At 52.6% G+C, this 24,027-nt stretch overlaps 2 protein-coding genes and 2 long non-coding RNA genes across 16 annotated transcripts in view; 3 read left to right on the top strand and 1 right to left on the bottom strand.

Moving 5' to 3' along the window:
* Positions 1-2,985: 2,985 nt before the first annotated feature.
* On the bottom strand, positions 2,986-6,782 carry C20H8orf90 (chromosome 20 C8orf90 homolog). Its single transcript, XM_076556070.1, has 2 exons — positions 6,617-6,782; positions 2,986-3,462 (listed from the first exon to the last, which is right to left on the bottom strand). Exons 1-2 carry the CDS (start codon positions 6,762-6,764, stop codon positions 3,005-3,007), a joined length of 606 nt encoding a protein of 201 aa, XP_076412185.1. The 5' UTR covers positions 6,765-6,782; the 3' UTR covers positions 2,986-3,004.
* Positions 3,426-7,107, top strand: LOC143269761 (uncharacterized). Its single transcript, XR_013046441.1, has 2 exons — positions 3,426-3,576; positions 6,854-7,107. It is a non-coding gene; the product is annotated as an uncharacterized LOC143269761 (long non-coding RNA).
* A 2,237-nt stretch (positions 7,108-9,344) lies between these two features.
* On the top strand, positions 9,345-10,548 carry LOC143269762 (uncharacterized). The gene is made up of 3 exons (XR_013046442.1): positions 9,345-9,456; positions 9,989-10,066; positions 10,237-10,548. It is a non-coding gene; the product is annotated as an uncharacterized LOC143269762 (long non-coding RNA).
* Positions 10,549-11,251: 703 nt separating this feature from the next.
* The window catches only part of LOC102903238 (maestro heat-like repeat family member 5), a 71,145-nt gene continuing 58,369 nt past the window's right edge, over positions 11,252-24,027 (top strand). For 6 of the 13 annotated variants that reach the window (XM_076556067.1, XM_042264729.2, XM_042264731.2 and 3 more), the window contains exons 1-4: positions 11,252-11,785; positions 20,060-20,241; positions 21,097-21,242; positions 22,023-22,151. In XM_076556067.1, coding sequence (XP_076412182.1) covers positions 11,394-11,785; positions 20,060-20,241; positions 21,097-21,242; positions 22,023-22,151 — 849 coding nt within the window. In that variant the 5' untranslated portion in view covers positions 11,252-11,393. The remainder of the gene's footprint in view (positions 11,786-20,059; positions 20,242-21,096; positions 21,243-22,022; positions 22,152-24,027) is intronic. The other 7 variants (XM_076556062.1, XM_076556066.1, XM_076556063.1 and 4 more) reach the window with 2 other exon arrangements.

The raw sequence follows: 24,027 nt of genomic DNA, 5'->3' as shown, positions 1-24,027 counted from the left end.
TCTTGACTGTGGATCTGATGTGACTGGTTATTTACAGTTCCCGCCTTGACCCCACACACACAAGGACGGACTGCAACCTAGACTTGTTCACTGAACAAACCCGTTCTCCCCCAAGTTGCTTTTTTGTCAGAATTGTATCGCAGCAGCGGGAAATGGAACTAGGACATGCCTCCTATATTTACGATCCAGACATCATGAGACTTGGAAGGAGGACAGCTGGAGCCAGCATCGGTGCTGGAGAGGAGGGGCCCAGAGTCCCGGAAGCCCAAGCAAAGTCATGCCAGTGGCCGTAGCAAAGACAGCACTGTGAGTGTTCCCTCGCGTGATGAGGAGAACAGGAGAAGCTCAGGCCAGGAAAGACTGCCCAGGACTCCCCGCCTCCACACCCCCATTTGAGAGCCCCTAGAGGCTGAAGCTACCTTCACAGCCCCAACACCTCTCAGCACACACACAGGTGTTTGCCCAGGCTTTACACAAACTTCAGAGGCCCCATTTCCCAGCTTTGGGGGACAGAATGCTCCCTGGGGGTACAGGGGGAGGTGGGAGATTTAGCAGGAGCCGGCCATGGAGTCCCACCCTTGAATTCCTTGCCTATGGCTCAGTTTCCATCACCCTTCCCAACCTTTCCCACTGTGGACTGGTCTCTAGAGAGACAGTGATTAAGTGTTTGGCTTCCTGTCCCTGGGAGCATGGCTCTGCGGCATACCCAATATTTCCCAGCCTTCCTGCCATAGGGCCTGACTCAGGTGGCACAGACTAGTGTCCACTGGTGTGTGGCCCTGCCTGGGACATGGGGACACATTCACCAGCAGCCACATTTGAGCCCCGGCAGCGTCTAAACATGTGGCTGTTCTTTCTGAAGCGGCTCATGGAAGCCAGTGGCCTGTGGGTGACGGTGGAGGTAAGTGATATGTCAGTTAGCCCGGTGGAGAGGCAATCAGGGCACACCCAGCAAGCTGGAAGACGGGGCTTCTGTGACAACCCTAAGCCCAGGGAGCAAACCTTCCCTGAAGATGGTGTCACTGGCCATTCCAATTACCTGGTCACCCCATCCCTTCTGTGGTTGAAGCCAGCCTGAGCTCAGGCTCTAGCCTGGTGAACTCCTGCTGTGGGGGGAGGAGGGCCTTTGACCCTTGCTGCCATTCCCTGGGATTGCCTAGCCTTTGCCTACACTGTCCGCTCTGCCTTCAGCACCCTTCCCTAACCACAGGGCAAGCTCCTCCTCACCCTTTCATTCTTAGCTGAAGTGCCGCTGCCCCCTCCAAGAGGCTTTCTCATCCTGCTTGAAATAGTTCGTACCATTATTTCTCACGTCACACTCCTGCACCTCCTTGTGATGTTTAATTTCCTGTTTGATAACTCATTTGGGGAGTCTTGGTGCCCTATATTCTTGGATTGGACCAAGGCTCCGTCTCTGAGCTCTGAAAACACCTGCCTTTGAAAACTATTTTGAAAATAAATTTCCAGAAAAGTGAGGTCAAAAAAAACATGAAAAGCACAAGCCCCAAATGTTCGTTATTAAACCATAGTCATAAAATGACTCCATCGGTGCTGTGAGAGAGGAGGCGTGTGCTCCGTCCCCCACAGGGCAGGATGACCTGGGGGACTTACTGGCCTAAAGGACTCCTCAGTATGACAGGGAGGCAGTGATTAAGTGTTTGGCTTCCTGTCCCTGGGAGCATGGCTCTGAGGCACGTTTTCTCAAAAGCCAGAGGGTACCACCGCCTCCAGTTGCCCACAGTGTAATCTGCTTTACCTCTGGCCCCCTTCCCTACCCAGTTGGCTTCCTTGATGCCCTCCCTGTGTTCGGAGGATGACCTCCAGATCTAGATGCTGGTTTTAAGGAGCCTGAACAGCTAATCTACCATACGAACAGGTAAACACACTAGCAGAGTCAAGATGGATGCGGCCCCATTAGCCATCAAAAGCCGGGGAGTGTTACAGTGACTCCATTGGACGGCTCTGTAGAGTAGAAGAGATGCCCAAGGTCAGAAGGAGCCCAGAGCAGAGGCTGTAGTCCAGGCCAGTGCCGTAGAGGAGAGGAAGAGAGGCCCTCCTCCACAGGCCCAGGCTGCCTCTGGTATGTGCCTCCTCCCCACCCCTCCTCCTCCGGAGCCCCTGCTTCTCCTCCTCCTCCCCTAAAGTGAACATTCCGTCGTCTAAGTTAACTCTTCTGCCAGCACTTGGGAAATTTTTTTCTCCCCAGGGCTGGGAAATTATAAATAACTCCTGGATTAGAAGAAACAAACAAAAAGCACAGGCAAAATCTGAGTCCAGATGCTCTTGTGTGGGAACGGGCCTCCAGTCCACCAGCCCCCCTTACACCAGGAACGCAAAGCCTCCCAAGCAAGAGCGAGCCTGGTCATCTCATTTAAGGCCAGTCAGTCATACTGCTTGATGCCCCACGACTTAGAGAAGCCACCAGGGCTAGGCAGTCCTTCCCTGCAGCCCACTTATTATTCACACAGACTCCTGCCTGGAGTTTATAATCTAGAAAGGGACAAGTTGACAGCCCTGGTCGTATGTGCCCCATTCCAGGAAATCCTCTCAGATTTTCAAGGGAGATAGAGGGGATAGAGAGGAAAGCAGGTTGGAGGCTGTCAGAACTCCTTCCTGACACTGCCTCTCACATACTCTCCACGTCCTGTGCATCTCTAGCAGCTGTCATGGAAACCAGAGACGCTGTGGCTCTTGGAGTGAGGCGAAGGACAGCCAGCATCCAGCTACTCCTTGGAGGCCAGGCTGTCCTCGCCTTCCTATCTGCCAGGTGAGGTCATAACTACCCATCCTAGTGCTTCGTGGGAGTGCCAGCACAGGGGTGGAGGGCCTGATCTCCCACCTTCTCTGGCTCTTCTCCCTCTTGCAGCCTGCCTGGGTCACCTTTTCCATCTGGCTCACAGACTCACTAGACGGTTGAGTTCGTGCAGGCATCGTGTCCCGTGCGCCCCTTCCCCGGCTTCCCTGGCGCAAGGTGCTGGGCAAGGAGACAGGAGAGGCAGAGGCTTTATTCGCTGTCGCGGCCCAGGGCGCGCCAAGCAGGACGGCCCGCCTCGGGTGGGAAGGCGCCAGCAGGCGCCAGCAGCACCAAGCCAGGGGGGCGGCCCGCACCGGCGTAGCTCAGCGCCAGGCGCTCCAGACGTCGCTTGCGCTCGGCCGCCTGCGCCGTGGCGTGCAGGGGTCGCAGCAGCGCGGGGGGCGGCGCACCGGGGCCGCGCAGCAGAAAGTCGAAGCCCGCGCGGTCCCGCGGGTCGTAGAAGAGCGGCCCGGTGGCCGGATCGGGCCCCGGCGGCCAGGCGAACGGGAAGGGCAGGGTGAAGTCCTCCGTGAGCACGCGGATGGCGAAGTCGTCCTCCTTGCCCAGCGCGCGGTAGGCGCGCCCGATGCCGCGGAAATGCGCCTCCCAGAGCTGCGCGTCGCCGCCGTAGATGTCGGGGAAGCGCGGCGCGGGGGGCGCAGCAGGACCTGCAGCGGGCGCGACAGTCAGCTGGGGGCCCCCACTCTCGTCTCCGCGCGGGGAGGCTAGGGGCGCAAAGCGCCGGGACACGGAAGGAGAGGCCACCCGGACAGAAGAAGCAGGTGAGGGCCACTCGGGAGTGAGAGCTGGGGCCCCCTCAACACCGAGGACAGCGCCTGCGAGGGCTGAGCCGAGGCTCTGAAGCCCAGATGGGACCAAGGTGGTCTGCCTCTATCCCTGACCCTTTTCCTACCTCCTTGGTCACCTCTCCCTCCAAAGGGGAAGTTGTCCACTTTGCTGAGGGACAGCATCAACAGGCTGTGGAGGCCAGCAAGGTCCTGAGAGTATGAAAAAAGTCAGACCCCTGGGCAGAAAGTTCGAGATGGGAAGGGGGGCAGAAAGTTCGAGATGGGAAGGGAGCTAATTTGGCCAGAAAGCTCAAGATGGTAGGATTCACCCAGCAGGTGGTGGGCAAGCAGCAGTTGGAGCAGAAGGTGACTGAATCGCTCAGGAGAAACCACCCTGGCTGCTGTGGATTCAGTAGACTGTGGATGGGCCTGGCCGGGGGTCTTCAGCTGGGTTCCCATGAGGAGGAAGTAAGGGTAAATAAAGATAGTGGAGCACTCAGTCGGAGAGATGGAGTGCAGGAGCCTGGCATGGCAGCAGATGCTGGGGCCCCAAGATGGGGACCAGTCCTAGGAGATGGAGGACTCGGGCTTTCAGGTATGTGGGTTCCCACAATGCAATGGGGGTCAACATTTCATCTTTGCTACAGGCAAAGGTCTAAGAACAGGAAAGTCATTCAGGAGGACTGCAGTAAACCCCCTAAATGCCACACCCAAGTTGCCCAGGAACCTCTTGGTTATAATTCTAACAGAGTACACTTACTGAGCACCTGCTGTATGCAGTCAGGCTCTGGACTAGACACTGTCTGCAGCCATGAGCCAGACAACTAAGCCTGTTCTTCCACCTTCAGATAAGCAAATGCCTTCTTGAGTGGGCACCTTGGGCAGCCCTAGGGTGTTATGCCCGGAGGAGAGATAAAAGTGGAAGTGACCCTCCTAGCCTGCAGACGGCTGCATCCTCGGTCTACAGCTCAGAGGGCTAATGAGGTCCCTGCAGCCTGTCCTGTCTCCCCAGCCGTCTTCTGAAGTCCCTGTCTTACTGCTCAGTACCAGGGTGGGCTGCAGCCACCGAAGGGGCCGTGGGAATTCCTCAGAGGTGTCGGTGGAGAAATGCTTTGGAGAAGAGAGGGGCCGCAGGCGGGCCCTGGGAGAGGAGACAGTGACCCCATCACAGTCCTGGGCTCGGATACGATGGTTTTTATCAGACGGGGGGGGGGGGGTTGTTCCAGGTGACTACAGCCTCTAGAGGTGGGGGGAGGGAGGGCAGTAGCAGGAGAGCAGTGAGGCCGCAGCCTCCGGTCTAGGTGAAGGCATCTGGAGCCAGGGCAGCAGTGAGAAGAGCCCTGCCTCTGACGATGTCTTGAAGCTAGTTTTGTGTGGCGATGTGGGAATGGGAACTCTCTTAGAAACTCCAAGGCCAGCAAAAGAGAAGGCTACTGAGGACAGGGAATGGAGACTTTGACTGGGGGCAGGTTGAAACTTTCAGATGGGCCAGTGGGGAGCGTAGTCTCTGGCTGGAGACAGACTTGGGGATGTATTTAGAACCAAGAGAGTGGATAAAATCACCAGGGGAGGGAGAGAGAAAAGAGGGGAGAGGAGGGGAGGGGAGGGGGGAGGGGAGGAGAGGGGAGGAGAGAGGAGAGGTGATCCAGAACCAAGCCTGGGGCTATCTGTCCTTGACCGGTCAGGGAGAGGAGAAGCCAGTGAGGGGACGCAGAAGGAGACAGTGATGTAGGAACAGTGTGGGAGATTCTGGAAGCCAGAGAGGGGCTGAGTCACGTGCTGCCCGTGGGTCACAGTCAAATGAGGCCTGAGAGCTGGCCTCCGATTTAGCAGCACCGGAGGTCATGGGTGACCTTGACCTGAGCTGCTTCAGGGAAGTCCAGAAATTAAGCTTGATTAGAGTGGGTTCAAGAGCAAACGGGAGAGAAAGATTTGGAGGCAGCAAGGATCCGCAACCTTCCAGCCGAGTTTTGTTATAAATGAGGAAGCAGAGACGTGGGGCCGTCGCTACCAGGGGCGTGAGGTTGAGAGAGAGAACACAGAGACACCCACCTCTGCGGTAACCGGAGGTGGGAGGGAGGCTTGGCCACCCACCTCTGAGGAAAGCCTGAGGTGTGAGGGCAGCGTGGGGTGGGGCTGAGCAAGAGAGAAGAGCAGGCAGCTAGCTGGCCTCAGCTGGGAGTGGACAAGGTGAGCAGAGAGCCAGGAGTCAGCGCCTGAGTCCTTCTGTGATGGCTTCAGTGTCATGGGTTCCTAGCCAGCAGCCGTACCAAGGAGGGGCACAGGGAGAGCTTAGGACAGAGGCCAGGCAACCAAGGAAGGAGCCAGGGGCCTGGCCTGCCGGAGGCACCCTGAGGGCAGCTGGTAAGAAAGAGGGTGAAGACCTGCTTCTGCCAGCTCCATGGACACAGGCAAGGGTGGGATGGCATTGGGGAGGGGGGTTTCCAAGAAGGACAGGAGAAAGAGACGGCTGGGTGGGAGGGAGGGGAGGGAGACCAGGCTGGGGGTGCAGGGAGAAGGTTGAAAAACAGAGAGTGGGGTTCCTCTGAGTAGAGCAGGAGCTTCCTCAAGGGAGCAGCATAAAGAAGAATCCCAAGATGGGTGGATATAGTCTGCATGCTGACCAGGCCTTGACTAGACCAGGGGAAACAGGCTGCTAGGAGCAGATGCAGCCAGAGGCTTGAGCCAGTCGGTGGGATAACAGGATAAGAGTCAGCAAACAGAGAGGGTGGTTGGTGTCCCCACCCGGGGTGGAGGGCTGAGGTCCTGGGCTCCTAGAGGGTTTTAAGGTGGTGTGGCCGGAACAAAGGCGGCCCTGTGTCTTCTCCAGGAGGGCTCTTAGGGCAAAGGCAAGCTGGGGAGCTAGAAGGAAGTCTGAGGAAGAGACTGGGTGAGCCCCACTCCCACTTTCAGGAAGGCAGTTGGACCACTGTTCCCTGTTCCCACATTCCCAGACACACACACACACACACACACACACACACACACACACACACACACACCCCTCACCACTCATCCTTCCCGCATGTCTCACCTGGAGGGGCGATAGGGGCCGGGGGCAGACCAGTGGGGCTGAGGTCCCCAGAGCAAGGGGAAGCCATGTCAGAAGCTAGGGTCCCACTTTTGTTTACTTGGCTCCCCAGGAGACTGGGAGGGGCCTTCTGGAAGACAGAACCTTGCATTTAAAGGGGCCCCATCTGGAAGGGGGCTGGGCCCAAGGGCGGGGTTTCATGGGAGTCAGAACGTGCCTGCACATCCTGTCTTGTTTCAGCTCAACCTGGTGTTCACATCCCAGCCTGTGCCCACAAGGCTGCTGAGAACTTGGTTCTCTTCAGTCAGACTCGGCTGCCATGGGCACCCCAGGAGTGTCCCCAGAGCCCAGAAGCCTAATCATCAGCTCTAGATTTGAGCCAGACTAAGTCTCCAAAAGCCTCTGTGGACTTGTGTCATCCCCCCTCCCCCACCCCACCAGACCCCCAGTGGACACAGCACCAGTGGAAAGATCAAGGATGTGGAGCTGCAAAGGTAAGAAACTAGCAGGAACTGCTGTGAGCAGCAGGGCTCCCTGCCACCAGGAACACTGCGCACTGTGGTCTCGCCTCTCTGTGGGAGGTAGGACCACCCGAACATTCATGGTCCAGGCTAGCCGTAATTCCTGAAAGAGGCCGGGATGTGCCACTTCCCTCCACCTATGCCTGAAGGCTGTAAGGAGGCCCAGAAGCCAAGACGACTTCAGAAAAAGTGAAGGCCCATGCTTGTAGCTGGGTCTGGGGCCTGGGGAAGAGAAGACCCAACCTCCAGCCATCATGTGAGCATGCTCACTGCCGGGGTCTGTTTGGTACCTGGCCACACTGGTACAGCAGCATGGCAGTGGGAGAATGGGGCCACCTTCGTGGAAGAGTCACCTCTCCATCATTCCCCCAACACACACACACACACACACACACACACACACACACACACACACACACACACACACACAAGTGCACCTTCACATCTCCTGCAGGACTTTGCCAACCTCTGCAGGGCGAGCACACTCTTGTCCTTCAGTACCACTCTCTGTCCCCTTCCAAGGAGCCCTCCTGGTCTGCTCTGTACCCCCAAGCACACAGAGCCTTCATGGGAAGTCACCTGTCCCAACTGGTCCCTCTCTTGACTTCTGTGGCTTCCTAAGGAGTCTTGATAAAGGAGTGTGTCTCGCCCCAGGCAGCTCACACTAAGACCATCCCCTTCCCTCTGCTCAGTCATGGTGTGATGGCTGAAGTTCAGGTCCCCAAACGGCCACAGCCCACCTCCCCACACCTTAAGATTTGCCACCACAGAGGCTGGGATCGGAGCAAGACCCTCATTCACTGTGGGCTAGGTCACCCTGTCATTTCCTGAGTCTCTATTTTCCTCTCTGTAAAATGTGCCTAGAAACAGTCTACCTACGGTTAACCAAGAAGATAGGCAGACTTTCGAGACGGGGGTGGAATGCAACTCTCACGACTTCCTGGCCACCAATGATCCTCTACCTCAACAAAGCTTTGGTTCTGTGTCCCATGCATGTGATCCCCACACATAAGCTGACACCCTCAATTCCACACCAGTGAGCCTCCCTGTCCATCTCCCAAAGCCATGGGCCAGCAGCCTCCATCCTTCTCCAGCCCTGGCATCCACATCCTGCTCCCCACTGCTGGGAGTCTACGGACTTCAGATATGTTGTAGGAGTGAGAACAGTCACGTTGTCTGCGGTAGCAGCTCTTCTCACTGAGGGTCTTTGGGGGGTGGGGGCAGGGGGCAGCCACATGTCTGAGGCGCCAGCTTTCCTCCTCGTTAAAAGTTGGATGACATTCCTCTAGGTACCTAGACATGTGCCCCCCATCCATCCAGTCACAGACAGACACAAGTCGCTCCCACACCCCGCCCGGCCTTGCGGGCTGCCTCGGCAAACAAGGAGTGATACCTCCTGAGATCCTAATCTTGATGCTTTTGGATGTGTGCCCAGAAGGGCGATTACTAAATCATATGGCAATGCTATTTTTAATTTTCTGAGGAACCTCCATACTGTTTTCTCTACTGGCGGCGCCATGTCACACTTCACCCACTGGGCGGGAGCATTCCCCTCCCCCGCGCCCCCTCCCCCGCACCCCCCTCCCCCACATTGTCCCTCCCACCACACCCCCTTCCGCCAGTCTTTCTTTCTGACAGTCTGTCCTGATAAGTGAGAATTGACAGCTCACGGTGGCAGCGCTGACGGCCCTGCCTGGGTTTCCGGTGATGGAGGCACCTGTCTGTGTACCTGCTAGCCAGGTCTCTGTCCACTCTGGAGAATGCCACCCCGTCCCGCCCTGCCCTTTTGTTGGGGGTTGATCTGTCTGCTGATGAGTTGAGTATTTTCTTTTTTCGTTTGGCTGTATCTCTCTACCAGAGAGGCAGTTGCCAGCGCCTTCCCCTGGCTGGGGAGAGCGGCCTTTTTGGTTTGTTTGGTTGGTTGGATGGTTTTTTCCGAGACAGGGTTTTTCTGTGTAGCTTTGGTGCCTACCCTGGATCTCGCACTGTAGACCAGGCTGGCCTCGAACTCACAGAGCTCCGCCTGGCTCTGCCTCCCGAGTGCTGGGTTTAAAGGCGTGCGCCACCACCGCCCGGCACCTTTTTGTTTTGCTGTTTCCTGTGCTTTCCTGGGTTTTCTCCTTGGACACCGCCTCCCCATCCATCTCCACTCTTTTCACCTGGGCTTCGGGTGTCACATCCAGGGAGACCAATGTCAAGCCACCTGCACCCCCCCACCCCACCCCCGCACCCAGGTTTTCTTCTACATGTCTTCCCAGCCTGAGGCTGATGTCTCCAGAGGGTGTGAGGAGTTTCACTGTGTTGCTGAAAAGAGAAGTGCAGGTGTGTGCCCGCGCCCTCCATCAACATCAACCACACAGCTACCTCCTCCATCTCCCACTATTCCCAACACACTTCGAGGAGCTGCAGCCCTAAAACTCAGAGATGCCCGGACTGGGGCATCCAGAAAGAGATAAAGTATATACTGTGTTTCCTTAGGAAGGGGGCAAATTCCAGCGCCCCCCCTCCATGTTGCAGGAGGGGGAAAAAACCTACATTGTTGGAACACTGAGGGCTGGGGAAAGGTGTAGAGGAGGGGCCTGGGAGCAGCCAGGGTCTGCCCTATGTGAATCAGGTCCCTCTGCTAGGGGAGCCAGTATGGAAGGGTTTGGGAGTGGGGTCCAAGACAAAACCACCCCAAGTCCGCCCTGAGGCGGTAAGACGCTGGACTCCCGGTCCATAACGCCCCCACTGCTGTTGGGCTGGAGGAGGGTGCTATAGGGAAGCCGCTCACTCCAGCCAGCGGATCCAGGGCTGCCGGCAGATACAGTGGAGTCCCAGCCTTCACATCCCCTCCTCACACTCCCCCTACCAGAGCCCTCGGACCACAGTCCTGTCTGTGACCACAGCGCGCCACCTACTGGCTACGTGTGGAAGCCGGGAAGCCCAGCAGGTGAGACACTGAGGCAGGATGAGGAGGCTAATACCCAGGAAAGAGGGCACCAGATGGCCGTGAGGCCTCATCCCCACGATGGACGTATTTAGTGTCCTGAATTTGCACCCTGCTTCTGCCGCTGACAGCTGTGTGGCCTTAACCAATCTATGGCCCTTTCTGACTTTCAGACCAGACCAGGACAGTGGACACATCTGACCTTTGGGTAACAAGAGGAAGAAACGGCTCCTCCTGGACAGCGAGCCTATGTCTGGCGGAAGCTGGTAGTGCTCACAGGCAGACCAACGCAAGCATGGCACAACCAGGACCCTGGCTGAATTCAGGTTCTCATGCACACCATGGATGCTGGTGACTTAATGCAAAGCCGCCAGTACATAGTTTCCCACCCACACGGGTGTGGTGTGCAGTAATGATCCTAGCAGCACGGAGGACGGTGACATGTCCACAAAACCAGGAAGGGGTCGTGTGGGGACTTGAGATAATCTGTTTTTCTGTGCCTTTATTTAGCAACCAACACAAAATTCCTAAAAGAAAAAAAAATCCCCCACAAAGTCTGTTTGGCTGGATCCCGCACACCCATGGTCAAGGGTCCCACACAAAAACTTTATCAGGGCCCTTGGAGCCACCACATGCTTGTAGAAGCCACAGAGGCGGCTGTGCTGTGACCGCCCTTGTGAATGGGTACGTGTGGGCCTCCTTACCATGTGAAGGGGTTTCGGGACCTCCAGCAAACATTGGGTCCCAACTCTGCTGCTGAGACAGAGCACATGGCCTGGGGGCTCATGACCATCAGAAAGTCTGCACCAAGCACCACCCCCCTTTGCATCTCACACTTGGGGGGGTCAGGGTGAGTCCCAGGAACCCCCAAAGCAGAGCACTGTCACACTCAGCACCATCAGCCATCTCTGGCAGACTGTCATTGGACTGAGGTGGTGGCTACAGTTTGGCACCTAGCCTGCCCAGGCACTGCGCTGGAGTACTCTGTCCTCTCATTGAGCCTCAAAGCATCCCAGGAGCTGGGTAGATGTGCTCCCATTTCACAGGTGGAGAGACTGAATCACGGAGAAGTTGGGCCTCGGGGTCACTGAGCCTCAGGGTCAGTAAAAGGTAGGCTGAGGCAGTTTGCCCCGCCCATTACTTGGAACCTCAGGCTGGCCTCACTCCAAGAGCCGTGAGGGACGGTGGTTGGGGGTGGGGGCAGAGTCTGTGCAGTAGCACCCAGATGGGGGAGTACAGTACCTCTTGTGCTGAGCTGGAGCCCTCAAGAGCGGTCACAGACCCAGCCTAGGCCCTGCTATCGCCACAGCGTCCTGGACTCATATAACAGATGATCCGCCCCTCCACAAGTCACAGAGAATGTCTGAGGCCTGAGGACCAAGAGACGGACATGAGGCCTCACTGGGGACACACATCCTCAACGCGTATGTTGACCCAAGCACACGTCCCCAACCTGCCATCCTCAGACGGTGCTGGCTCCACATCACTGTCTCTGGAAGGATGCTGTAGACACTGGAGCCATTGTGACCTCAGGGTGAGGTCAGGGCACCAGAGAAGGGCCAGTGCCCAGGACAGAGCTAGCCCGTCGGTGAGGATAGGGCTGGCCATTGGGACCTGTGGGTCTCCTGCTCTGAGCCTCAACATGGATGGGCAGCAGTCTAACAGGTCACACAGCCGCAGCTCAACTGATGGGACCTCCTCAGCCCTGTCCCACAACCCCAGGTCAGTTCAGCCCCGGAGGACGTGGGGGAGCCAGGGCCACCCAGCCTTCAGGCACCTGGCTTTTTCACCTTCCAGGGGAGCCACACACCACCCCAGAGGGTGCGTCCTGGGCGGGCGGTGCCAGCACAGTGTCTAGAGGCCTCACCTCCAAGAGCAGCCCCGGAGGGACTTGGGGTGGGTCCGTCCCAGGACGCTGCCGCCCTCAGTGTGATGAGGAGAGTGGTGATCCAGACCACAAGCTCTACGCTTACCGTGGGAGGAGAGGGCAGCAACTGTTCATAAGGACCCGCGATGAATATGGACAAGGGTCCCAGCACAGTGTAAGCCAGTGAATGGACAGCTGGACGGACAGGGACAGGCTGCTGCCTACTTCTGGGTCAGCTTCTTCAGGGCAGAGCAGGAGGAACACAGCAGCTTGTGTTCTTACAGACTTGACTATGAGGAGAGGAAGGAGAGACTACTGTTCACTCATTACACGCAACACATACATGTACACATACATACACACAATACTCTTACACATGTACACACAAATATGTATGCTCATGTATGTATATATATACACACACATACATAGGCATACATATATATATACACATACACACAAACATGTATGCTCATGTATATATATATACACACATATACACAAGCATATATATACATACACACATATATACACATATACACATATACACATACATACAAACACAGGTATACACATATATACATATGCACATGTATATATACACATACGCACACAGCTATACACAGGTACACATAAGTATACACACACATATCTGCACACACATGTATGTACACACAGGTACATATGCACACAGATGAGGCACCTACAGGGTGGCCTTGCCCACAGGCCACAAGCCTTGGCCTAGCCTTCCAGGTCTGCTTTTTGAGCTGACTCCTTCCTCTGCACCAAGGACTGGACATCTCCCACCAGACTAGTCTGCCACAGTTTCGGAGCAGAAATTCACAGTGTGATGGCTTCTGATGAGAGCCTGTTCCTGGCTCACTGAGAGCCACCCTCCAGCTCCGTACTCACAGTGGGGAAAGAGACAGGCCTCCTGTGAAGTCCCTAACCCTATGCTTGGGCCCCATCCTCGGGACCCAGCTTCACCCCGATCATTCGGACGGTCCAACCTCCAAAGATGCATGGTGGTACAGTAAGGCTTCCTTCCACCTGAGCCCTGGAGCAGGGCCAGAAGTCAGTCCCTAGCAGGGCTGCAGCATGCTCCACAGGCAGGGCCTCCCCTCTCCTCTGTCCAACCTTATAATAGTTCCTCCCCCAGCTTGATCTCAGGACCATGGAGGCAGTCTCTCCCAAGAGCACCCTGCTGGGTCCATAGGGAAAAAAACGGAAGGCGCACGAGCCCCGAGTTGTTCACTGGATGCCCTCAGGCATGCGCGTTACCTGAGCGAAGATTCCGAAGGCAGTTACAGGGTTCTCTAGGCAAAGATCCAGAGGGGCTGGGTTGCCCTGGAGATGAGAATTGGTAGAGTCCTGTCGGTTAGGCTAGCTTAAAAGCTGAAACGTGGTGGAAGAAATCAGGGAGACAAGATGCAGAGGGAGGGTCAAGCTGAAGTTTCAGACAAATTCATCAAGATGATAACTAAGTAAGACTTGAAAGAAGTGAGCAGCTGGGAGCTGGAGAGATGGCTGAGCCGATAAAGAGTGTCCACTGCTCTGCCAAGGACCCGAGTCTGGTTCCCAAGCACCCATATCAGCGGACTCACATCCTGTAACTCCAGCTCCAGGCCATCTGATACCTTCTTCTGGCCTCTGCAGGCACATGTACACATACATACATATTAATTAACTTAAATAAATAAAAAAAGAAGAAGTCATGAACTAGGATAGCAATGATGTGGATTGTTATCTGGATAGCAATCCAGATAGAAGGGAGCAGCCAGTGCCAATGTCCTGAGGTTGCAGCTTGCCTGGTGGTTTAGAGAGAGCCTGAGCTCACTGGACTGGGGTGGAGTGAACAGGAGGCAGGAGGAAATGAGACCCGGCAGGGTGGCCTCCTTTCTACTGTCTGGGTTTCATTTGTGTTTGTTTTTTGTTTTGTTTTGTTTTGTTTTGTTTTTTCCTTTTCCTGTACAATCTTACTTACACATGGTGGAATTCACTGGTTTGAGTGTGTCCTAGACCACAAAGGAGACAAGAAGCAGCTCTGTCCCCAAACACATCCCACACAGCCTGGCCGTGTGTCCAGCCACACTCAGCCCAGGAGCCACCGACCAATGTTACCTTTTCCATTACATCAGAAAAAAATAACATCAAGTGTAGCCTTGGGGGCCTGCCTTCCTCTACATCATACTGTGTTTCTGATGTCCGTGGCATTATCGATCGGTTTCCCCTGGATTTCTGGGGAGTGCTACGCTTGTTTAGAAAGTGCATCTGTATGCTTTGAATTTTTAGCTGTGCTAAGTCAGAGCACTATTACACATTGGTGCTGGGATTAGTATGTGACTATAACTCACTCGAGTGAACGCACAGGGCTGGGGGTGGGAGCTGAGTCACATGCCCACTGCGTGTTCGACTTACCCAACTTTTTTTCCCTCAAGTGTGGGGGTGTAACAGCTCTACCCCAGCTCTGCAGAGACTTCCCACTTCCGCTGTCCCACGGCTTTTGCTGTATTAAGTTTTCCTGATTTTATTATTTTAGGCATGCACGCACAATGCTCCCCCTGCTGTGGCTTTGGTTTTTTTCTGTCCTTCAGGAAGGACAGTATGGCCCTGTTCATCCGCGGCTCCGCCATCTGTTTCTCTCCACAGGTGGCTGTCCCATCAACTCTTTTGCCTGTGTTCTGTTCAGTTGTCTGTGTTTGGGTTCGGCTCAGTGTTCTTGGTCTATTTAGGGATTCATCCCTCTGTTACCTGTGTGATCTGCAAGGATTGCTTCCAAGGGCCTGCCGCTCTCCTTTCCTTCTGGACACCCTTCGAAAGTTCTGTTTCTACTAAATCAAGTGTATATATTTGTGGGTAATACTTTTGTTGGCGCATCTGAGAAGTCTTCGTTACTCAAGGTCATGAAGATTTTCTCCTGTTTTCTTCTAGAACTTTCAAGAGTTCAGCCTTCCTTTTGACTCCGTGCTGTTTTGAGTTATTTTTTGCATGTGTTTGAAATATAGATGGGAATTGCTGTGAGCATGTGTTGAACTGTTTCAGTGTGACATGCTGGTGAATCCAGCCTGCCTTTCCTATTGGAATTGCTTTAGCATATCTGTCAAAAATCAGTAGCCCTCCGGGGGCGGGGGGGTGGCCCATGCCTTTAATCCCAGCACTCGGGAGGCAGAGGCAGGTGGATCTCAGTGAGTTCAAGGCCAGCCTGGGCTACAGAGTGAGTTCCAGGAAAGGCTCCAAAGCTACGCAGGGAAACCCTGTCTCAAAAAGCAAACAACAACAACAACAACAAAAATCAGCCGTCTTTGCTGGGTGGTGGATGGTGCATGCCTTTAATTCCAGCACTCAGAGGCAGAGGCTGGCGGATTTCTGAGGCCAGCCTGTGGGAAGTTTCAATATAAGGTAATTGTTATCATATATGCTCTTTCCTTGTCATTTATCTCTTGAGTGTGTGTTAGCATTTTATGGCCTTGGCCTAAGTTATTACCCTAGCTTGAGTAATGTTATTCATGGTATCCCCATATCATCCTACAAACACCTGTAAGCTTTGTAGTTATGCACCACTCTATTTTAAATTAATGATTTGCATTGATTGTCTCCTTTTTTTGTTCCAATAATCCCACAAGGAGTTTTTCAATGAATTTGCTTTTCACAGAACTAGTATCAGGATTGGTTGGTTTTCTCTATTTGTTTAGGGGAGGGAGGGGTTCGCTTTTTATTTTGAATTTTTTTTTTCATACAGCATATTTTGATCCTATTCTTCCCCCTCCCTTGACTCCTCCCAGATCCTCCCCACCTTGGTTTGCTGTTATTTTATTTCTTTCTGCTTTGCTTCTCATGGTCTGTTCTCTCCTTCCACCATGTGGGTCTCGGGGATTGATCTTAGGTCTCATGGAAAATGTCCTTACTGCTCAGCTGTCTCAACAGCCCGCTGGTTCTCACCATTTTCTTTCCTTGGTTTGGCTATGTTCTGTTTAGTTTTACAGGTTTACTAGTCACTGGAGACTTGTTTATTCTGTGTGTGTGTGTGTGTGTGTGTGTGTGTGTGTGTGTGTGTGTGCACTGAAGCATGCCTGGTGCCCCCAGAGTTCAGAAGAGGGTGTCAGATATCCCTGAAATTGGAGTCATAGACAGTAGTAAGCTGCCATGTCAGCGCTGGGAATCGAACCTGGCTCTTCTGTAAGAACGGCAAGTGCTCTCCGCTTTCTTTCCAGCACCTGTTTTATTTATTTTTAGACGGGGTCTCACTGTGTAGCCCAGGCTAAACGTGAACTCATCATTCCCCTGCCTTGGTCTTGGGAGTACGGGTTACATCTGAGCGTTGCCACTCACAGCACAAGTACAGTTCGTACAGGGAACACACACTTGAGTCTCACTGTTCTCCTCCCCTGTGACGGTGTCTGCTGCTGGACCGCGGTGTCTGCGTCACTCGGGTTGGATGTGACTGTTGGTGTGACTTGGCCTCTTCTTCACCTCTGTCCTTTACCGTCCCTTTGTGGCTTTGATCTTATGTCGCTGTCCTTCTTAGTCATTGCTTAGGTATTTATGGGACACAGCACAGCCTGAGTGCTGCCCCCGCCCCTCCACGTTGTGTCACCCCACGTTCAGTGACAGAACTGGTGACACGTCACCTTCAGTTTCCCTGATCTTACGCTGACATGATATCTTAATTCGACATTTGTTAGAGACCCACAATGCGTTATTTCACATTAAATTTTAAGGATGAGCAAAGACCTTTTCTACTTCGCTGCATATTTAAGCCTCTCCAGTGGTCATTATTCTGTTAGTTCATACATTGATCTATCAGTCTCCTGCCTCTGAACTCCTCTAATGCTATCTGAGGTCTGGTCTTCTGGTGGTGAATTCATGGGGGGTGGGGGGACATGTATGAAAAGCACCAAATATCACCTAGAGGTTTCAAAGATATTTTCTCGAGTAGCACCTTCTAGATGGCTGGAATCTCCTCCTCCCTTTCTGGTCCTCTGGCTTGCATTGTTCTAACAAGGACACTGCTGTCTTCCTTTCCTTTAATGTGTCTTTTGTTGTTGTTGTTGTTTCTTGCCTTTGGTTTTAGGTGGCGTTTTCTTGGTGTCATTTGGTGTGTTCTTTGTGTGTCTTTGCTTGAGGCTCATCCAGCGTCCTGGATGTGTGGATCCTCAGTCTTCATCAAACCTGGAAAATGTTGAGATGTCGTAAGTTGTCCCATGGCTTGAAACCCCAGCTCCATCTTTTCCACTCTGCGTCTGTGTTTTGTTTTCCAGATCTTTTCCATGTGCTGGTTTCTCCTTCCAGGGTATCTAGTCTGCTGTTCAAGTCATTCACTGGAGTCTTAATCTGAAACATGCTTTTCATCCTTTTTCCTTTCTTCCTTATCTCTCCTCAGCATCCTTATGTCTCACTCTGCTATGTTGAACATACCTGTTTTAATGTCCTTGTCTGCTGATCCTGTGATTCCAGCACTGGTATGCATCTGTTTGTTTGTGGCAGGATTTCACATTGTAGCCTTGGCTATCACAGAACTTGCTGTGTAGACCAGGATAGCCCCAAACTTTCTGAGATTCCCCCCCCCACCTCAGTACTTCATACTTGGTCCTCTGTATTGATTCTGGTCTGTTAATTTTCTCTCTTTGTGGATTGTTTTCTTGCTATGTTGCATGCCTGATAGGTTTTGAGTAACTGCCAGACACCACAAACTAGACGTTGCTGAGTATGGCGCTGTTCCTGCACACACGAGTATTCTTCAGCTCTGTCTGGAATATGAACTGTTAAAACAGCTGGTCCCTTTGAGCCTTGCTTTTTAGAGCTTTGACAGGAAGAGCAAGAGCATCCTTGTTTGGGTAGATTTTCCCTGTGATTGACGTGACTTCTCAAAGACTTCATTGTGGAGGTGGGAAAGGAAGGCTTCCTGGTACTGCATTATCCCCAACGCTTGTTTCCTCTGCTCCTCCCCGCTAAACTAAATGACATCTACATCTGTACTGTGCTAAGTACAGATGTAGATGTCATTGAAGGGGATGCTGTAGACCTTCAGAATTCTGCCCTTCAAACACTGGCCACTGTGGTCTCCCCAAACTGTCACCTTCATGTCAGCAGCTCACCAAAGGTCACAGGCTTTCCTGGTCCCCACTGGAAACTGGGTTGTGTCCTAGCAACCAGCTTTCACAACCTGAGGCTCACCCTGTAGGTGTCCCATCTCTTGGGGACCATTCTCCTGCACTGATGTTGTCTACTGCCTGATGACAATGACCTTGTATGTCTTGTGGCAGTTTCTGATTTGTATAAGGCAAGAGAGAAGTCTGGTCCTGGTTGCTCCATCATGGATGCACAGATGGCAGAATCAGAGACATGTCGTGACAAGTGTCACATATGAAACAATGACTATATAAACATTAGAGACTGCTGCCTTCTAGGATGACCAGGAGGGCTGTCTTTTTCTTTTCTTTTCTTTTTTTCTTTTTTTTTTTTTTTTTTTTTTTGGTTTTTTGAGACAGGGTTTCTCTGTGTAGCTTTGTGCTTTTCCTGGAACTCACTTGGTAGCCCAGGCTGGCCTCGAACTCATAGAGATCTGCCTGGCTCTGCCTCCCGAGTGCTGGTATTAAAGGTGTGTGCCACCACTGCCCGGCTTCAAATAAATCTTTGTTACATTTTGTTTTGTTTTGTTTTTCAAGACAGGGTTTCTCTGTGTAGCTTTGTGCCTTTCCTGGAACTCACTTGGTAGCCCAGGCTGGCCTCGACCTCACAAAGATCTGCCTGCCTCTGCCTCCCGAGTACTGGGATTAAAGGCATGTGCCACCACCGCCCAGCTGAGGGCTGTCTTTTAATACACTCATGACGACTGCCTTCTAGCACACCCCATGATGGCTGCTTTATCATAGGCCTCATAGTCTTCTTGTTTAGTCTGCAGACATGTTTATCCTCCTCATATATGGACCTAAGCAGCAGTCTGGAATAGGCCTTCCTCATGGGAAGTATGCAGAACTGAGACTTACACATGAACAAGCAGATGGGGTCTTGAAGCAAGGAACAGGAGCCAAGATGGAGTCATGGGAGCGCTAGACTTGGGCTGCATCCAAAGCAAGAGTACTTTTTCTTCTGGCCCTGGATGGCGACTGCCAGTCTGGGGAGACACTTCCCACCCTTTTGCGTCGTCTGTGCTTCTACCCCTACTGATCCTGCAGATCTGCTCACACAGAGACCCCTCAAGGGACATCTGGGTGGTCAGGACATCCCCTAGGCCACTCTGAAAACCCTGGCCCTCCAAGTCAATAAAAGAGATCGAGTTGGGGTGAGGCACTCTGAGGCCTTCTAGACCACTACTGTCTCTGTCTGCCACCCCTGCTGGGCCAGGCTGTCTTCTCCAGACCTTCAACTTCTCCACCCATGAGAATCTTTTGCCTAAGAAACTTTCATGAGACTCCAAGGACACCAGTGTATACAACAAGGATACAAGCCAAACATCCCCATGGATAGGTCCATACAACAGGCATACAAGTCAAACACTGGCTGATCATAAAACCATAAAGTAATGTATCTTAATTCAATTATCTGGTATGTAGGATCTTACCATTTATTAAAGATGAAAGCAAATTAGTTGCTAATTAGATGGATGTGCTTGTTTGTCCAACACAATACAATCCAAAATTATGCTGGTCTGATACTTACATGCTAAGTAAGGCTGGCAGGGAAATATTCAAAGCCTTTGTTTTCCATGACGCTGTATACAGTGCAGAGAGTGTGGGTGGTGTGTTCAGAACATAGGCTGTGGTGAAGTCACACAATGCAGCCCAGGCAAACACTTCCAGAAACACCTCCAAATCATAGTATGTCTGATTTTGAATCTGTTTTGGGTATCATATGTTCGGAAATCTTTTACTGTTACTAATTTTTTTTTTGAGGCTCTAACATGCAGTTGTGTGACCCTATATGGGGTCAGATCCAGTTTAAGAAACTTTGACAATGTCCTGGAGCCTCAAGGCACCGCCACCCCAGGCTCACCAGCCCACTAAACAGAAGGACAGACACGTGGAAGGACATTACAGAGCCTGGCCCAGAGCAAACTGTGCCAGTGCCCCCTGCCCGTGAACTCACATAAGCGCACGTGACGTTTACACACAGAACTTGCTCCATTTCAGAATCCTCTCCCACGTTTCTGTTTCTACGAAGGAGTCTCTGTGCACCAAGGAACCTCAAGACTATGCCTCCTTGGACAGACAGTCCCATCCTGCCACCATCATGCTATGCAGTTCCAAGAGCAGCCAGGCTTCCTTGGTGTCCAAGGAACACCAGCTGTTTATGGAGGAGGCCTACAATTCAGGTGAGGATGGCCTGGAATACAGCCAGACAATAGGTCCCATCAAGTCCCTCCTCCGGAAGCAGCTCTGAGGGTGAGGACTAGAAGGAGGCTCTCTCCAGGACTTCGTGTTTCCCAAAGGCTGTGGACAGCTGTCTGTGAGAGCCCTGGTTTGCTCCTGCCTTCTGGGGCACCAGCAACATAAATCAATGTCCCCTCCTCCTCTTGACCACACTTCCTCTCCGACCACACCATTTCACACCTCAGAACTTTAGCGTAGACCTGGACCCCTCTTTCTGGAATGCTTACCTCTTCACTCCAATGCACAGGAGTGTCAGAGGACTGGATAGACAGTGGGAAAAGTCAGAGAATTGATTTCTGGAAGGATAAAGAGATGGGTTTTGAGTGAATTTATGACTACCTGTGTGAATATATTGCTAAATGGATCAAAACATGTACGAATAGATAGAAGTTAGCTAGGTGAATGAATGGACTGATCAGTGGGTGGATTTGGGAGTGCACAAGTGAATGGGTGATTAAACAAATGTGAAATGGACAGACAGGCGAATGGAGAGCTAGATCACTGGATATACAGAAACAGGGATGAATGGGAGGGTGGGTGTGTCGATAGGTGGATGAATGAATAGATGGAAATATGAGTGAGAGAATAAGAATATGCTGATGAGCGTGCATTTATCTGCTCTGTCCCATCTTAAACCCCGTGAGGGACCCAGCAGAAAGTGAGACTATCAGACTACTTCCCCATACATCCAGCTCTTGTTTTCACTACATGCTTGTCCCTCCTTGCCCACCCAACCCTCTGACACAATATGCCCTCCCCAAGGCCCACCATCCTCACACCCTTCTTGTCAACTTCAGCCATCTGCTTCAAGATGCTCCAGGACATAGCCACCTCAGACCCTCTCCAACTCAAGTACATCACCAAGAAGCTGAAGAAGATGGCTCAGAGGACCCCCAACCTGGTGATGGAAACCATCCATGACTACTTCAAAGACAATGCAGAGGTGATGTTGCTTGGGCCCCTGGAGCAGGCATTGGAGCACAGGGGAAGAAGATTGGACCTCAAGTGAGGTTCAAAGTCTGAATCCTACGTAGGGCAGTTGCACCATTTGGGTAAAATGTCAATCTCCTTGCATGCCAATAGGCTCAGTGGGGAGAAAAGAAAGTGTACTCACGTGGTCTCACCGTGCTCAGAGCACTCTTGTGAGGTAGAGGTTAGGACTTTCAAAGATGAGAGGCGATGGCTTCGGGGAAAAGGGGATTTACCTAAGGTCACAGAACCAGTACATGGTCGAAACTGATGGCTGAATATGTGGGGGCAGGGCGGTGGACAAATGGATGGATGATGGATTGGTGGGCAGATGGATATAGTAATTGATGGAGAGGTGGGTTGATAAAAGGAGGGAATGAGGGATGTGTGGGTGATGAGTAAACATGGGTATGGATGCATTCATTTATGAATGCTTGAATGCATGAATGCATGGATGCATGGATGAGGGAAAACCTGTCTAAATGTTGGTAAAGAGATGATCTCCCTTTGAAAGCAGAGTTTTTAAATCCCACAGCAGTTCCCTGAGGACAGGAACAGGCTTTTCTCCCTCTCAGGTCTGCAGACCAGGCTCAAGGTCAGCACAAGGCAGGTGTCCCCTAAGAATTGCCAAATGAATGTGTCCACTTGTGCTCCCTCTCACCAGCCTCATTGCACAGCCTCCTACCAGGGTTCTCCTTGGCATTCCCCATACTGTCAGACACCATGGTCCCAACATCACCTCTGTCCTCCACAGATCTCCAGCCGGCACAGATTCCGACTCTTCCAGGTCCTGCAGGCTGTCATTGGAGCCCTTGATGTCTTGGAGGAGATATGGCAGAGGAACTTCATGCAGCTGGCCCTGGAGCACATGACCAAGTCCACGGTAGGCCTCCCTCCCCTGGTACACAGACCAGTACCCCAAGGGCTTTGGTGTTGCGTCGGTTGCCTGGGGGTTCAAACTATGTGGGTGCACAGGATTTCTGAGCTCTCCCAGGTATTTTCTGTATATTCGTGTCCTTGACGTGGCCTCTTGGTGCAGAGCCCTGCTAGACTAGGGTCCCAGGGCTCTTAGGCAGAAACCAATCAACCAGCTGCAACTCTACTCTCTCTCGGAATGTCTCTTCCTCACCATCCCTTCCCTGATGCCCATACACCAGCATCTGAAAGGCCTATGCCAGGTCAAGCCACTCCTCAGGTTGTAACCCAGCTTCAGCTCCTTCCTCTTGGGTTCCTGCTTGATGGAGACATGCAAGCTTGGGACTCAGCCGCCTGAGCTCACCAAACCAGGCGTGAACCAGAGATCTCAACGACCCTCCCGCACCAGTCTGTAGGCCATAATGGCCTCCAGGGGCCTGGGACAGGTTGTTTTCTCCAGATCCACTGGTTCTGGGAAGCTTTGTGTTGAACTCCTCTATACACAAGACACAAATGGTGTTCAGGGACCAGTGACTGTCACCAAGATGTACCACAGTCCAATCTCTAGCCTTCTATACATGAGCCCAAGCTTATTCTCTGTCTGTAACACACTGAAGAGCTCAGAAGGCTAATGTCATGGGAGAAAGTTTGTAATGCCATCTCCCCGCCACATCCAAACCACGGTCCAGGCATTCCCACACAAGGGCAGGAAGCCCACAGAGGGAGGTTCTGGCTGAGAGACTATGGGTATGCTAAGTAACTGGGTAGCAATGGCCCCCAGGCTATTGATGAGACACAGGTTGTCCAGGGCCCATGATTGCAGAGTTATAATCTAACTGCAATAGCAACGCTCACACACCCATCAGGATATGAAGAACTCTGGCTCCTTGGGTCTTTCACACAGTCCTGTGCTCAGTCAGCTTACCAGGTAGTTATCATTACAAGAATAGGTGCATCTGCCCTTACCAAGAGGTTCTTATGCCCCAATTTTACAGAAAAAGGGATGGGGGGGTGCTCATAGAGCTAGGGAGACTTGCTAGCCCAGGTGATGGAGAGCAGATTTGATGAGCCGCCTGGTTCCCAGGGAAGTCTGAACAGCCTTGATGTGCAGAGAAAAATGGGGAGCAAAGGCTGTGTCCACCTCATTCTCTTTTTTTCAAGTATTTTGTTTTTATTTTATCATTGTGAAGTATACTGGACACACTGAAAAGCTGCACAGCAAAGGCAAGACTGACCGCAAGTGCCTGCCATACCAGGGTATGGGGCACCATGAGGATCACCATGAATCTGAGGCCAACCTGGACCACACAGTGTGTTCCAGGCCAACCTGAGCTATGGAGCAAGGCCCTGTCTCAAGAAAGTAAAAGAAAACAAACAAACAAACAAACAAACAAAAGTAGTACACACGTGCAGGTACAGGCCTACTGTAGCAATGCTCTTTGGGCAGGGACCATGGCTAGAGGTGAAGGCTAAAGGTCATCTTGGGATATGGTCTAGCTTCCATCTCCTGTGGACTAGGTCCCTCCTGATGCTTTCTGACACGAGGCTGGGGTTTGGCAAGCTAAGTGTGGGCACGGTGATGGGGGCAGGGTTGCTCTGTATTTTCTGCCTCTGAACATGCCCAGATGGGCCTCCACCTCTGCACCACAGGGTTGTTCCAGGAAAGCCACGGTTTCAGGACTTGTCATGGGCTCATATTATCCAAGCAGAGAGAGTCTTTAGTCCTTCCAAAGCCCAGGCTTCTGTGAGGAAGGGACTAGAGAGCCAGGGCAATTGTCCCTTCCAAACGTTCTTGGTGAGGAATCTGCCAGGCAATGTACAACTCCAACTTAAGAGCAGATGGG

The sequence above is a fragment of the Peromyscus maniculatus genome, chromosome 20 (genome assembly GCF_049852395.1).
Source record: "Peromyscus maniculatus bairdii isolate BWxNUB_F1_BW_parent chromosome 20, HU_Pman_BW_mat_3.1, whole genome shotgun sequence".
Classification (NCBI taxonomy): Eukaryota; Metazoa; Chordata; class Mammalia; order Rodentia; family Cricetidae; genus Peromyscus; species Peromyscus maniculatus.
The sequence above is the reverse complement of the archived record's forward strand: the minus strand, read 5'-3'. Positions and strand labels throughout refer to the sequence as shown.

Bases quoted from the DNA above. Each gene is read 5' to 3' on its own strand.
- C20H8orf90 (XM_076556070.1), bottom strand. From the start codon at position 6,764: ATGCAAGGTTCTGTCTTCCAGAAGGCCCCTCCCAGTCTCCTGGGGAGC. The intron at 3,463-6,616 runs GTGAGACATGCG...CGCCCGCTGCAG, and splicing joins GGCCCCTATCGCCCCTCCAG to GTCCTGCTGCGCCCCCCGCG.